Below are 14,951 nucleotides of genomic sequence, written 5' to 3'. Positions count from 1 at the left end.
ACGATTAAACAAATTATACTTAGGCCCAGATCCTCAAAAGTATTAGAAGCCTGACTCGGTGGATCACGTTAAGTGTGAGGATCTGGTAAGTCAACTACACTGTTATATATGAACAAAGAGAACATACTAGAAATGTGTACAGTTTACTACCTTATCTAAAATAAATGGTGTATTAAAGCCTGGCATTGTCTTAATATCAGCTGTTTATTTTAGAAAGTACTATTTTACTTTGCTGTATTGGGAAAGAGAATTCAAATTTGTTTTTAATAGATGAAATGCAGTAAGTAGATCTTGCATTTGTCCACTAGGACTACCCCCATAGTTTTTCATTGTCACAGAAAAAAAAAAAAGCCTTGAAAGAAAATATTTGACAAAGGTAGATGTTAATATATGGATTCTGTTTTGACATTTCTTGCCAGCTCCTGTTTGCAGTAGTGCTTTAAAATTAAAGCAGGTGAACTGTTTTGTGTCGCTGCCTATAATGGCATATCATGCAGTATCTTTTCAAAGCTACTATGACTAAAGCCAGAATTGCACTAGTGGGATAGTTCTTATCTGTAGCAATTTATAGTGTGCATAGACCTTTGATAAGCTTCACTAGCTTATGGTGAATTCTAGGGACACACGTCTGACATCAAGTCGACCTGTCAGTTGCAAAGCAGAATGATCCCTAGTATATTGAAATTATTTTAAGTTCTCTACTGTTCTGGCTTGCTGCTGCACAGGTTGTTACGCTGCTTGAGAGTGTCCAGTGAAAGCAAAAGAAAGGGCACTAAAGTGTGTCTGTAGTATCTGACATGGATTGACCTTAAGTTTTTTAAAAATAAATCTCAACAAAGTAATGTAACTAAAGTCCGCTCTGCAAGCAGGAACATGAAAAGCCGTAAGTAAATGTCTGTTAATATCTCCAGAGTGGCCTGCCCTTGGTGGTCCTGCTCTGGCAGGGGGCCTGGACTAGATGATCTCTAGAGGCCCCTTCCAACTCCTAAGATTCTGTGATTCTATGAATAAAATCCTTACCTTTCAGATAAAGTTCATGTGGGTGGGACTTAGGAATTGGAGTGTTTTGGCAGACAGAAAATTGCTGCTTAACTTTTCTTGGGAGCAACTCCCTGTTCTTCCATAGTGAAACTGCTGTGGAAACCTTACTTTTACAACAGTTACTATATTTCAAAAAAATGCATGTTTTTTCTACATGTATAAACAGACTGTGCTGGAATTCCACGCAGGTCTGTTTTCTCACTAGTGCAAAGTAGTACAGGATTATTATTTTATCTGCATTGTTTGGAAAATAATTTTTTTCCCCTACCAGTTTCGATTAAAGGCAAATCAGCACATCAGTTACATACCTTTCTGCTGGTTTACTGACTGTCTGTCTACTTTCTTTGCACTTTTGTGTTCAGGTAAGGCAGAAGGTACTCCAAGATTCCTGTGTTTGTTGCCTCTTATCCTTGGAACTTAACTAGTGAATGGATAGAAGTAAAATTCTTAAAATAGTGACACAAAAAGGATTTTTATTGTTTTATTAGGAGAAGTGCTTTGTGAAAGCTGTGCAATCTTTTGTAAATCAGGTGCAGAAAACTATTACGTTTGATTTATAGGCTGCTTATATAATAGGCTTTTGTCACTGATACAATTTACAATAAAATGTAACTTACTGGGTTTTCTCTTGTGGCTGACCCCAGCATAAAACAAGGAAAACTCAAGGATCTTACAGAAGTTTAAATTTCTAACTTCACTAACATTCAGGGGAAGGTAAGAGACAAAACTATTACCTGAGATGGGATACTGACAGACTTTCTTAAACCTTACATTGTTCACAGTATGCAGTACCTAAGGCAATTTAATGATCCAGTGTTTTCTTGGCATTGCTTAAATGGGTTTAATTTTGATAGGCTAAACTCCAAACATAGGCATCCCAGAATCAAGTAGATTTGTATCAGGTAAGAATAAGGGACACATACGTTGTCCCTCCAAAGCGTTACCAGGCTTTTTTATAAAGGCTTGAAGTCTGCTCCACCTCCTCCTGGTGCTGGTAAACACAGCTGGGCAGACACACGGCAGCGCCAGGTCCCTTCCCACACAGCAGTTAGTGCTGAGAAATGATACCTGCACTGACCTCACCACAAGCTTGAACCCAGTGCTCAAAGGACTTGCTAACTTAATTTAGACCATATTGTTTCAGTTTAAATCCCCTAAGCATTTATATATTTTTTTAAACCCTTATTTTTCCTGTGATGCTGCTGCCCCTTAGTATACTGAATGTTACTTCCTAAGTAAGTAAACTCCTAGGCTAAATCAGTTTGCTTTTTGGTAACAACCCTGTCTCTACTAGCCTCTTGCTGTACAGCATTTGCTGCAATTTGTGTTCTTAATATAGCTCATAGAATCACATTATTATTCTGTTTGTGGGTGTGTCCTTATTAAATACACAATCAGCTGCTGACATTTATATACACATATGCCAGATAAGCTAAGTAATTGTTTCTCAACACCTTCAGCTTTCTCATGCTTTTGAGTTCAAGATTCTTTTTTGATGATAGTAAAAAGAAGCAAATGCCCATAAAACGTTTTTGGGTTGTTAACTGCTCTAAGTAGTATTTTCATTTTTATTGCATTTATGCCAACATTTAAGCAATCAAGTTTATCTCATACTTACACTTGATACGTATCTAGCTGATAGTCCTTGATCTCTATTACATTTCATACAGAAGTAATCTCAGGCTGTCTGCTTAAAGTTTGCTAGTCAAACGCTCAACTCTGGGCTTAACTGCAAATCCTCCATCAAAAGCTGCATTAAGAACTTCATCTAGACAACTTGCCATGACAAAAGTCAAGTCTTGCCGTACATTCACTGCAATTTCTTCAAGATCTTTTTCATTTCTTCGAGGAATGATAATTCTCTTCAGTCCAGCTCGGTGTGCTGCCAGGACTTTGTCTTTAATTCCCCCAACCTAATAAGGAGAAGAAATATATATAAAAAAATCCACGGCACTAATAAAGTAATTATTGTAACAAATCACATCAGGAGTTCAATTTTAATGGAAGGCTTTTCCTCACCCAGTCATTTAGGAAAGTAATTAAAAATGCAGCAGTAGTTTTAGCTCATTATATGCCTGAGGAGGAAACTGTTAATATGCTACAATAACCTCTCTGTTATAGTTAATAACGAGCAAAAAAACAGAATTTTTGAAAAAATGTAGGAATGCGGAAAGAAGAGTATCTGTCAATAGTGGATGTCATTACTTTTCAGGGATTTTTTTTTTTCTGAAGAAAAATGGCCTTAACTCAAGTTTTTCTTGTGGCTGAAATCCTGCATGCACATGAGATCAAGGGAATATTAGATGTAGAGGAAAATAGTCTTAAGGATGCAATGCCACACAATAAATAATTTGAGTGGTACAACAGCAAATGCACAGAAATGCCAGCCTGTGCCCAGACACAGCAAAGGTGGCTTTGTTCTAGGAAAAGAGGGATCACTTCGATAAGCTGCCTGTCAGAATTTGTAATGAGATGTAAAAGAGGGGTTTAAAATTCATTTTTTTTCTAGTCACAGCTTCTTCCCCTTGAACTGTTTTCTAATCCAATTTAAAGACCATCTTACAGAAGAAACGTGCAATTATTTGAAGCTTCAGAGGAAAGGAAAGCCTTGTATTACAGCACAAAGGGTAAAATTTAGGCTGCTATAAAACAAGGTGGGAGTGAACTGAAAGTCCTGGTGGTGATCTGGACAATGCTACGTGCTTATCACATCACTTGCCTTCAGGCATCAGATGCAGTTAATAGCATGCTCGTATGAATTAAGTTATTAATAACAGACTCTAGACAACATCCAGAAAGAAGGTAAACATGGTTTAGTATTTACAGATAGCTAATTTGGACCCACCTTAAACAGCAGGCATAGTTTGGTAACTGGTGCAAGACAGGCAATTTATTTGGAAAGTTAAGCAAACTTGCACCAGATCAGAGTTAATGCAGTGTTGACTGTTCACTGAGGCCTTGAACAACAGGCAATCTTGTCAGCCCCGCTGCCACCAAAATGCTGTTTTAGAGATCCTTCTAGTCTGCTGCCTCATTGTGTTACCTTTGCTTTGCTTGCTACTGCATGAAACAAAATAGTGTTTGCCAGTGTCACCCTTCCTTTGTCCGTCATCCGGTAGGAGATTATAACTCCCATATCTGCTTAACCACTTACGATACAATACTCCATCTGATACTTAAAACTGTATTTGTTTGAAAACTACCCTCTTCCCTCATGCTTTGAAAAAGCTTAATGGGAACACCATTTGGCTGAACAATACTCAAGATTTTAGAAGAATCTAAAAGCACATGTACAGAGATGGTTTCAAGAGTAGCCTATTTGCAATTACTGTAAGGGCTTTAAGAAACAATTTTTCAAACTACTACTACTGTAGTAGTAGTTTGAGGAAACACATTTAGAAATTGCAAAACATATTTTGGGACCAAGTTGAATTTAAATATTTCTAGGTTTCTTTTGTAACTAGGTATTTTAATGTGCTTTCTGTGAAAACAGCATCAAGACTAGCTTTGCCATGAAATGCAAAGCAGGCAGAGGAGTGGCACAGTACTCCAGCAGGCTGGCTGCCACCAGCCTCTTACAGCTGCACCAGACGAGACTGGATTGCTGCTAAGGAATGATCCAGCAAGGTTTGGCTTTTCTAAATGGCTATAAACAGATTTTATACCCAGAATATGGGGAATTAATACAACTTAGCTCTATTCTCAGATGATGCTTACTGGAAGAACAAGGCCTCTTAGTGTAATTTCTCCTGTCATGGCTACATCTGAACACACCAGCCGCCCACTGAAGAGTGAAGCAAGACAGGTTACTATGGTAACACCAGCAGATGGTCCATCTTTTGTGACAGCTCCAGCTGGGAAGTGCAGATGGATGTCAGTGTTGTCAAGGAGATCAAAACTTCCAGAAGCTTAAGGAAAAAAAAGAAGGGTTTCAATGTGAGAAATCTAAACCCATTTTGTTCCTGGTCTTTATTCTAAAAGCCCACCAGAGAATTCAAAGTCTTAGCACTATTTTTTAACAGTAGGCTGAAAAAACAGCACTATATTGCAGAGGCCCTAGGAAAACAAACAAAAAGAAAACCCAACAAGCTTTCCTACATCCAGATTCCTAGACAAAACCGTAACAAGTTAACCAATAAGCTCGGTATTTGCATGTGTTGGGAAATTCAGAGCAGGGATTAATGGAGAAATAAAGGAATTCCTAGAGTTATTAGGTTTTTTACATCCCAAATCATAAATGTCAATTTTGACAGAACATACCACAAAATCAGCACTTCACAGAAACCCATCATTAACTAATATTATTAAGTAAATCTCTGATTTTCATCTTTTCACCTTAACCTGTAGGACCCAAGTATAAACTAGAGAGGTAAATGTATACAGTTAATGCCAGCAGCCATGCATACACTGATTCACTTTAGCTTTTTAACCAATTTAAACTTTCATAAAAAATGTCAAATACTGGACAATTTTGTGACTACTCAGCAGATGATCAAACTAGAGAGCACATTTCCAGAACTCTTAGGAGGTTAAAACAAAAGAGAATTTAAAGTTTCTTGGCTTGAAGTCCTACTGCACTGCAGATCAAGAGCTGCCATACAAACTCAATTCTTGTAATATTAAAACTTCGATTATGCAAACCTACTTTTAACAGAAACTGTCTTAGAGAAAAATTACAGCCTCGAGTATCTATGTTCACATCACTGAAGCACTGCTGGATAACTTGAATGTAAAAATGAGTAAGAGGCAGTGTCTGCCACAACTAAGGAGGAGCATCTTGGCACTGAGACTGTCCCTAGCCTTCCAGGTTGTTGGAGGCAGGTACAATCTGCAGTGACAACTCATACGCTGTTTGCCAGGTCACTAACACCTCAGCTTGGCAGAAATCAGGCAAGAACTACAAACAGGAACTCTATGGCTGACATTATTCATCTTTAGTGTAGCACAGATTGCTAGAAAACCCCTTCTCTGTTAAGGCAACACTTAAAACATCTCCACAACAAGTATGAATAACTTGCACTGTTACTCAGCAACACAACTATCTGCTGAATCTTACTGAAAAATACCATGTTTTAAGACATTGAATTCCATGCAGTATTAACGCTTCCTTTATGTGTATCCCTGCAGTAAGAGGTCAGTGTCCCCATATAGTCTGGATGATGCAGCACAGCTGTGCAGTGTCTGTCACTCTCCCCAGCCTACCATTGGTGAGCTGGTATCTCTTGGCATTGCTGCGCAACCAGCTGATGGCAAGATGGGCTGACTCCTTCATGACATCCCCAAGTTGGCCAGTCAAAGTAAGCTGACCTTCTCCATCCATGCGACTGGCCTCTACAAACATGATCTCTCCCCCTAAGGGAGTCCAAGCCAAGCCTATGGCTACTCCTGGCTGGCTTAAACGTTCAGACACCTAAAGGAAAACAACACAGGAAACAGTTTAGGAAACAGTCCTGAAGAAACTATTGCAAAAACAATTTGATAGTTGCCTTCAAAGCAGCTAAACTCATTAAAACACAGAAGTTAAGCCCAAGTATTTTATTTTTTTTAATGCAGTAGTAGTTCTGACATATGTGTAAACATTAATTAGAGAATAGGAGCTTTATGTAGCTGCTTAGCTTAAGGCAGTAGCAAACATCTGGGTATATAGTTCTTGAAACCTTCCCCACCCTCAAAAGTTCACTGAGAATCTTTATCTTCTCTTCAAAGGATTTCAAGTATTTAGTCAGTCCTGATTGAATGCTTATATGACTTAACCATCTGCTAGAGGTATATTTGCCCTGACTCTGTTAGTTACATGAAAAAGCCAGTTTTTCCCCCAGATGTAACCTAAAAACATTTTTAAAGGTGATTTAATAGCCCAAAGTACTATGACAACGCTCTGCTTTTGTTCATTGCAAACATTCCTAAATAATTTTGAGTAATGAAAACATGAGTCTGCTGCCAGGCTAGATATGAAGGAGGATGGGAAATCTGACTGACTCAATTAGTAGTTACAAGTAGTTAAACAAGCTCTATCCAATATAAGACTATGATCTACTTCTCTAAAAGTCTGCCTACACCCAGGTATTGATGAGAGTAATGAAGGTCTCTGTATCCCAGGCTACTGTGTTAGGAGAAGAAAAGAAAGGCAGGATGTTTGCAATGCAAGTTCCAGGTTGTGATTTTTTTCCCCCCTTTGTCTAAGAGATTTTTTTAGAGTACACAGAAAGTCCTTTTGATTTCCTGAGCTTCAAGGAGATGAAGAAACCCTGATGAAAGATCATACAGCTATTCAGCACATTCTGAGCTACGTTATATATTTATTACAGGGCTGAAAAGAAACGGGATAGTTTTTTACTGTGTCATGCAGTTCAATTCTTCATTAAACTGTTTAGAGAATTTAAATAAATGTTTCATTTCTTGGATAGAAACAAGTCAAAGGAGCTTCACAACAGAACTGTAGTAAAATAAATTCTATTCTGAAATCTGCATTCCTACTTACATCAACATTTCTCAAACTATTCTTGTCCCTTCTAAGCACATTTAACATTCCATTTTATACTCCTTGCAAATCTAGAGCAACAGACTGGGCTTTTTCCTCTAGTATCAATTCAGTCTGCACTTCACAACTTACCATAACCTTAATGCTTTCATTTTGCTTCCTTCCAAGAGTTAGCAGAGAAGAAAACTAACCAGACCTCGTAGAGACACTGAAAGGCAAAGCTCTGTATACACAAAGCTGACTTGCTTTTAACCATCAGAGAAGATCAGAGAAATCTGTACAGCCGTGTATTAGAAACACTTCTATTTGTGAGCTCCAAAGGTATTCTAGTCCCTTGCTAAAATGCCTCTCAGTAAACCCACTGGAAATGCTGCTTCAAGTCCTCAAGTAGTACACAGGCCTGACAACTCAAACAGCAGCAATGGATTACTTAGGCAAAACAATATATATAGCTTCCCATGGGATTATCAGAACAACAACCCTCCTTCTACATCAACATTTCAGTGTTAGGCTGAAATCCATCCCCATTAAAAAAAATCAAATTGAAGCATAAAATTCTTAATGCTTAGTTTCTCTTTCCTGTTTCACAAATGGTCAACTTCTTCCTTTATGCAGTGAGAGTGAACAACTATACACTCAACAGCTGGTACCTCTGGTTACTGGCCAAAAAGACATGCGTATTTAAAAAACGTAAGCTCATTTACAAACACACAAGTTGTACTACTTGTAGCTGTAGGCAACTCAAATATATGACAAGAACAACTTGCTCATGCAAGAGAACTGGTGAAGCAAAAAACAAAGCATTTGAGGTCTTCTCAATGAAATCATATATGCTTCTTGTTACAGTTTCTGATTTTGTATTATATACTTTGCCAGGTGCTATCAAAAGAGCTGTCTTCTAAGCTTGATGATTAAGACTTGAAATGTGACCCTTGCTCAGGATCACTGTTGGTCTGAGGGAAATCAGTACACTGCAGAAGCACAGTGCAAAGCTGTGCTGATACAGGAGCTCCTGGCACAAGCAAGAGTCCAGCTGTCAGGAGACACAAGCAGCAGAGGCCAGTGGGACTGGTGTTACACTCCTGGATCCAGCTGACAAATAGGTAAGTTAGTAACTAGACTTATCTCACAGTAAAGCAAAGAAAGCATCTTTGTTATCCTTCCACAGGTTCTCCCAACCTGACTGTAAAAACCTTTTTTGTAGTCTGCTCTCCTGATTCATTCCCTAGCAAACCACTGCAGGCAAAACACATAACAGCACTTTCCCAGAAACACCACCACAAGACTAATATTTCTCAGAAAAAATGCCTGGCTAAACACCTGTGCTTTGTACAGGTTTTGCTTCTAAAAGCTAACCTAATTTGTTCCTTAGAATTGTGGATGTCCCATGAGACAGAGCTATTCTTCATGGCGTTGGCACTTTGATTTCCTAGAATGGGGAATTTCACTGACCTACAGCTTCTGTCACTTCAACTTCACTCACGTCATGAGGATACAGACTAATTCTGACAGGCCTTCCTGTGGTGCCAATCATGTTTTGTTTGCTAAGCAGAATTAAGGGTTGAAAGAGGAAAAAAAATCTAAAATCCAAGTCAAAAGAGAAATACTTAATTATAAACACTCTGGATATATTATAAACCCTTTCCCCCAAAAGCATGTTCTGGTGAAACATTTCATTAAATCTTTGAAACTACTGTCAAAGATGATCCTTCCAAAGCCTTACTATGTGATTTATTCCAACATTTGTTCTGTGACACGTAAGAATATTTAGTTGTGGTAAATGAATTAATCCTACAAGTACAAGCTGAGTATTCTGTCATGCCTTTCTGCTGGGAGATCTCAGCAGAAAATAAAGCAGCAATGCATGGAAAAGACCAAAAGGTCAAAGATGAACCACTTATTTTAAGGTATTCCCCGAAGGAGAACAGATCAATTAATTCACATCATGTTTTCAGTTCCATTTGCTCAATATCATCCAAAAACTGATATGGTGGCTGCTTCCATTGTATCTTTTTTTCAACTGATTATAAAAGGCAAAATGCAGGTCAAGGGTGAAGCTTGAAAGGCTAGATATAGACAGGGAAGAGACTGCAGACTGCAAAACCAGAAAGCAAGCCTGTAGCCAGTCTGAAAGGCCTGCCAATGAGATAGGAGCTATGTTCTTAATTTGAAAGAATCTTTGGCACACTTGAGAAAATTCAAAGGAATAACAGGTTGGCAAAATTCATTAAAACAGGATTTATATGGCAATCTGAGCAATTTCCATTGAAAAAAATCAAAAACTGTGTACTGAAAAGTATTTACTTCTTAATAAATACAGCAAATAGTACACGGAAATAAATTCTGAGCTGCTCAGGGAATTGATGCAGTGTGGATTAATCTCTAGTTCTATTTATGCATTACTTAATATGCTGGCTAAATATAGAAAACATAAAAATCTTTGTCACACAGGTCAAAAGCTTCAGTCAGTCTTATCTTGGCTACAGACCAGCAGATCCATGAAATACTTGTACGCATCTTCGTGGCAACTGTTCATGCAAAAAAACCCCAACACAGCAGTCATGTATTTGTATTTTTAGAATTTAGAACCATAGTTTAAAATTCTTCCTTGCACTACTTACTCCTATACAAAAGGGAGAAAACAGCAGAAAATATCTGCCAACACAGCAAAGCTACAAAATTCAAATGAATAATCAACTCCAGAAAAAGATGGAGTCACATATTAGCATATTTTGGCCTACAATCTACTTTGTAAAAACTGTGAAAAGTTTATATTTATTTGAATTAATTCTTCTTGACTGAAGTGACCAGAACTTTTGCAAAACTTCACAAAATGTATTTTTTACCACCCTTAGCAGCTTCTAAGGGATGAAAAGAAAGAACACGAGTTGCTTACAATAAAGTCATGTGCCTAAATAGCACATGATGTTTGAAAGAACTCATTTTTGAAAGTAAAAAGAAATACATCAGGACACAAATGACTGCTGTGAAAAATCTCAGCCAAGCAAGTCATAAGGTATATTGATCACTTGATCTTTATTGCCTCCCATTCCCCCAGCTTCCACTGCTACCATCATCATCCTCTAACACAACCAATAGTACTGTTGTCTTTCAACCTGCTTTCTCATTTCTGTCTCTTCATTAAGAGTCTCTTCTGCGATAAAAATCTTCATATCCAAAAACCTCAGTCTGGGCCTAAAACTGGAGTCTTTCCTTAACCATCACTCACTTTCTCCTGCTTCCCCTAATCCACTTTGTCTCCTCCAAATTTTACTTGAGCCTGGTTCTCTAACCTAGTAAAGAAGACTTATCACAGAAAAAGTTCTTAGATGTTTGGATTTTGACTCTTCTGGAAGTTTTCCCTTAATTTCCATTATCTCCATAACTTCCTGGTTTACTGATCTTTTCTCCATGATAAAGACAGAAATACTTAGTTTTATCAGCAGCTGTTTTCCTGTCATAGTGTTACATGTACTACTTACACTCAGTCAGTTCACCTGGACCTGAAGTAAAGCAGAGAATAACTGCAATGTAAAAAGGTGAAAAGAGAATCCTAAACTAACAGACTACTTTAATTAATGGCATTTTCATGGAATATGAAATATGGAATATGCCTACTGAGGAGCAGAGCTAGTACCAGGAAGCTGGAGGTGCCTGACTGATCATAAAACATTTTTAACAGCTAAGACTCACATCAATCTAAAGAATGTCTGAGAATTTCTGGTGCAAGCTGAAGAGAATTTAATACCCAAAAATGCTGACTGGCTTTAAGGAGGTATGTGAGACAGTCCTTAGAGCAGCTGCTGCAGAGACAGGATTCCTGGGTTCTACTTCTGGCTTCTTTCCCAAGCCCATCAAATATCCCGCAAACAAAAGTAAAGTTGTCAGAAACTGAAAAACACCACCACACTCTTAAGCACTGCTGCAGGCATCTTTGCTAAAATAATGTCATGCCATTACATTATTTATGTACCCAGAATTAAAACAAAATCAAACAAAAACTTCCTTCAGGTGAAAAAACGCTCGGTGGAACACAAAGAAACACAGGGTTTTTTTGAAGTTAATATTGTATAAGCTCAGTCAATAGCTAGACACAAAACTACTCAAACCAGACAGAAACAGCAGCCAAGGAGAAACAAATGAGCATGTTACCTCTGCTTCATACATGGGTGGCCCCAGGATATCTTTTAAAGCATGGAAATCAATTAAAATTGGCATTTCAGGTGGCAGAGCCAGGTCAGCTGTGTCACTGATGGATTCTGCTTTTGTGTCTTCTGTGACATGCTCTTTGCAATCTGAGAAAATGAAAAGTAATTTAGGATTTGTAGCAGTCTTTCTTGACACAGAAATTAAAATCATGACAGAGAAAAATAAAATATTCAAACATATGCTCAGAAAATTCATGACAGTGTGCTTAAACCACCTTCCACAAACATCTTGTCAAATTAAAGATAATGTGGCATCAAATTTAATTATTAAGCCTAAACATGTTCTTCTAAGGGTTCAGCAAAGATAATACTAAATCTAGCACACTGACAGAGATGCAACTTGCTTAAATGCATTTTTAACTAGGTCAAATAGCAAAGCACATTAGGTTAGTTCAGGTCTTTGCACTTTTAATCAGATTTGTGCACAAAAACTATTTGTAGGAGATGATCATGTTTAATGTAGTGTAATACAGAACATGGAGCTGAATGTGGGAATACTGAATGTTCAGTAACTACTGTCTTTTTATGCATATTTACCACTGTGCTCTCTGCAGTCTCTTCCTGCAAGGATTTAAATGCCTAACTTCTGACACTAATAATTAAGTTCTGTCAAATAAAGTAGGAGCATTTGGGCCAGATTTACTTAGGTTGCTTTGCCACATGGTTCATTTCGTATAGCTAGTCTGCGTAACATTCAATAACATCTCATTTCACAGTATCCAACACGGACAGTGTAACGTGCTTCCGCCTCCATGACCCAATCCCCCCCCCACATGAGCTCTCAACACCAGCTGACCAGGGGCAGAAGCTGCTGTGCTTAGATCAGAAGGAAACCAGCTTCACTAGAAGCCTATCTCCTCCAGCCCTGGTGTGCTGCCTCCTTCCAGGCTGTCAGATTGAACCCCCTGTTACTGCAGCCCATGCAGCACACATTCTGACACTGCACTTTTTACTTTTATTTCTGTCTTTTACAACCACTATGGCTTTACTCAATCATAGAATGGTTTTGGTTGAAAGGGACCTTTAAACGTCATCTAGACCAGCCCTCCATTGTAGGCAGGGACACCTTTTGCTAGATCAGGCAGCTTAATTCACAAAATTGACGTCCCTTGTTTGTTCAACAGCCAGTTGGGCACACAGTGTACACAGCCCTCACACAGTGGAAAAACCCCAAACAATTTCAGTATAAAAAATTCATCTATGGCTGCTGCCAGGAAATACTGTACTTCGACAGGGTTCTGCTCTTTTCTTTATTGGATGAGGTATTTCTACAGTGTCTTGACCAATAACCACTAGCAGCAAAAAAAATCCTCTAAGATCAAATTATTAGGCATTTTCAGATATACCTACAGGTATGATACAGTCTTCATGAGTACATATATAAAACCCAATTAGCCTGACACTTTTGAATGTAATATACTCAAGTGTCATTAAGAAAGGACCACATAGTTAAAGCAATAGCTAAAGATTCAGAAGTGTGCTCTTTGTTTCCTCCATTTATAGTTTTACTGTATTTTTTACCTACACAATTTGTTCCCTTTGCAGAAGTTCCTTATAATTTCTGGTTTATCTACAAATGTGTTTTCTGTAAGTGAACTGCAATAGGGACCATATAAAAACGAAGGTCTCAGCATTGTTTTAAATCAGACTTAACAGCTGTTTGAACAAATAAGCTCACGAACTTAAACATCATTTTTACTAGGCCTACACTGCCCATTTACTTAAGCAACTGTACACAGAAGGAGAATGAGCACGGACTCATTTCCCCAGAGACTTTGATCCAGATGCAAAAGGCTCATTACCATTTTCTCAAGAGCTCTAAGCAATACTTTAGTGAAACATATGAGAGAAATGAAAAATACTTGAACAATCCAGATGTTTCTAAGGTTCTGTGGCAGTTTTACAGCATCCTGCCCTGAGGCTGCTATTAACTAAAGCATTGTACACATACACATGATCAAGATATGTCTTGCCACCCCAAAAACACAAGCCTAAAATACATTTAAAGCTATAATCTGTATTATGCATGAATGCACACTGAGCTTCTACACTTCTGCACCATATTTTTAGAAATTTCCTGCTGTTGCTTCCTTTCTTTGAATTCTTTTCTTACTTTCAACAAAAAAAAAACCCCGAACTTGTCTTCCTTTGCCTACTAATGCATGCGTAATAATACAATATCCAGGAATCTAAACAGTTACAGAAAAACACAAATCACTGATCTAGTCTATTTACTATAACATTAAGAGGTGTTCTATGCTGCAAAACTAATTCTCAGAATGAATTAAGAAAGAATGTTTTCACAAGATACAAATTATCCTTTTACTAATCCTGATACATAAAGGCCATTTTACAGTTAATTTTGTTGCAGTGCAATTCTCACTAATGCCTTCATACAGCTGAAGTAATTCAGGACTCAAATCTAATAGTTATTATCCAACAGCCACTAATCTTTCCATTGTACAACTCATTGCTCCATGCATAAATCCCATTCCTTTGCTGTAAACACTGCCTTAGTCAGATGACCCTCCTGTTGTTCCAGCATGTCTCCATATTTTTGTTGAACTACTATCTCTGTACCTAATACATTCAATAATAAATTCTAGCAAGTCTAGGAAACATAAGCCTGGAAGCTATTCTTGCAATTTAGGCTGCAGTTTCAACACAACAGACCTTCAAAAGAATTTGATGTGACAATTCATATTTTAAAATAAAAGGGAGTTTCAAAACAACTGCTTTTGTTCTATTCCAAGATTTTACAGCCTAACACAATCTTCCATTTCTGCTTGCTCTTATTTCACCTAGTTCTACCGCTGAAGGAGATTCATAAACGAATCAGTAGGTAATTTCTGAGGTTACCTACCTTATCAAAAGAATCAGAAACTATTTATTTCAGTTTATACAGTCTAATCAGTGGATCCCATTTTATAATTTGTAACAATAACAAACTCCAGACTTTTTCTAAAAATATTAACCTCAATTCTGACATTATCTTATTTTTTTAAAAGCATACAGTGATGTTCCAAAATATAATTGCAAACACTATTTTCTTATTTGAAAGAAAAAACATCATCACCTTTACAGAAATGCTGACTATGAAGAATCTATAAGGATTCAAGTAATTAAGATTTCCATTAATGATGACAAATATGTATTCCCTACCTATCCCAGATGAATGCCATAAAACAGTACACGTTAAATGCTACATTCATCTAAAACAA

General features: G+C 37.6%; 2 protein-coding genes across 2 annotated transcripts in view; one reads left to right on the top strand and one right to left on the bottom strand.

Moving 5' to 3' along the window:
• Positions 1 to 14,951, top strand: part of ZNF423 (zinc finger protein 423) — a 920,137-nt gene that overhangs the window by 739,206 nt on the left and 165,980 nt on the right. The window lies entirely within an intron of this gene.
• LONP2 (lon peptidase 2, peroxisomal) overlaps positions 1,509 to 14,951 on the bottom strand; it is a 40,073-nt gene continuing 26,630 nt past the window's right edge. The window contains exons 12-15 of the mRNA XM_051629057.1: positions 11,675 to 11,817; positions 6,244 to 6,451; positions 4,759 to 4,949; positions 1,509 to 2,954 (exon numbers count right to left, since the gene is read on the bottom strand). Of these exons, the coding sequence (XP_051485017.1) occupies positions 2,733 to 2,954; positions 4,759 to 4,949; positions 6,244 to 6,451; positions 11,675 to 11,817 (764 nt within the window). The 3' untranslated portion in view covers positions 1,509 to 2,732. The remainder of the gene's footprint in view (positions 2,955 to 4,758; positions 4,950 to 6,243; positions 6,452 to 11,674; positions 11,818 to 14,951) is intronic.

This window comes from Apus apus, chromosome 11 (genome assembly GCF_020740795.1).
Source record: "Apus apus isolate bApuApu2 chromosome 11, bApuApu2.pri.cur, whole genome shotgun sequence".
In the NCBI taxonomy this organism is placed as follows: Eukaryota; Metazoa; Chordata; class Aves; order Apodiformes; family Apodidae; genus Apus; species Apus apus.
Note: the sequence above shows the minus strand (reverse complement) of the source record. Positions and strands in the feature narration are given on the sequence as shown.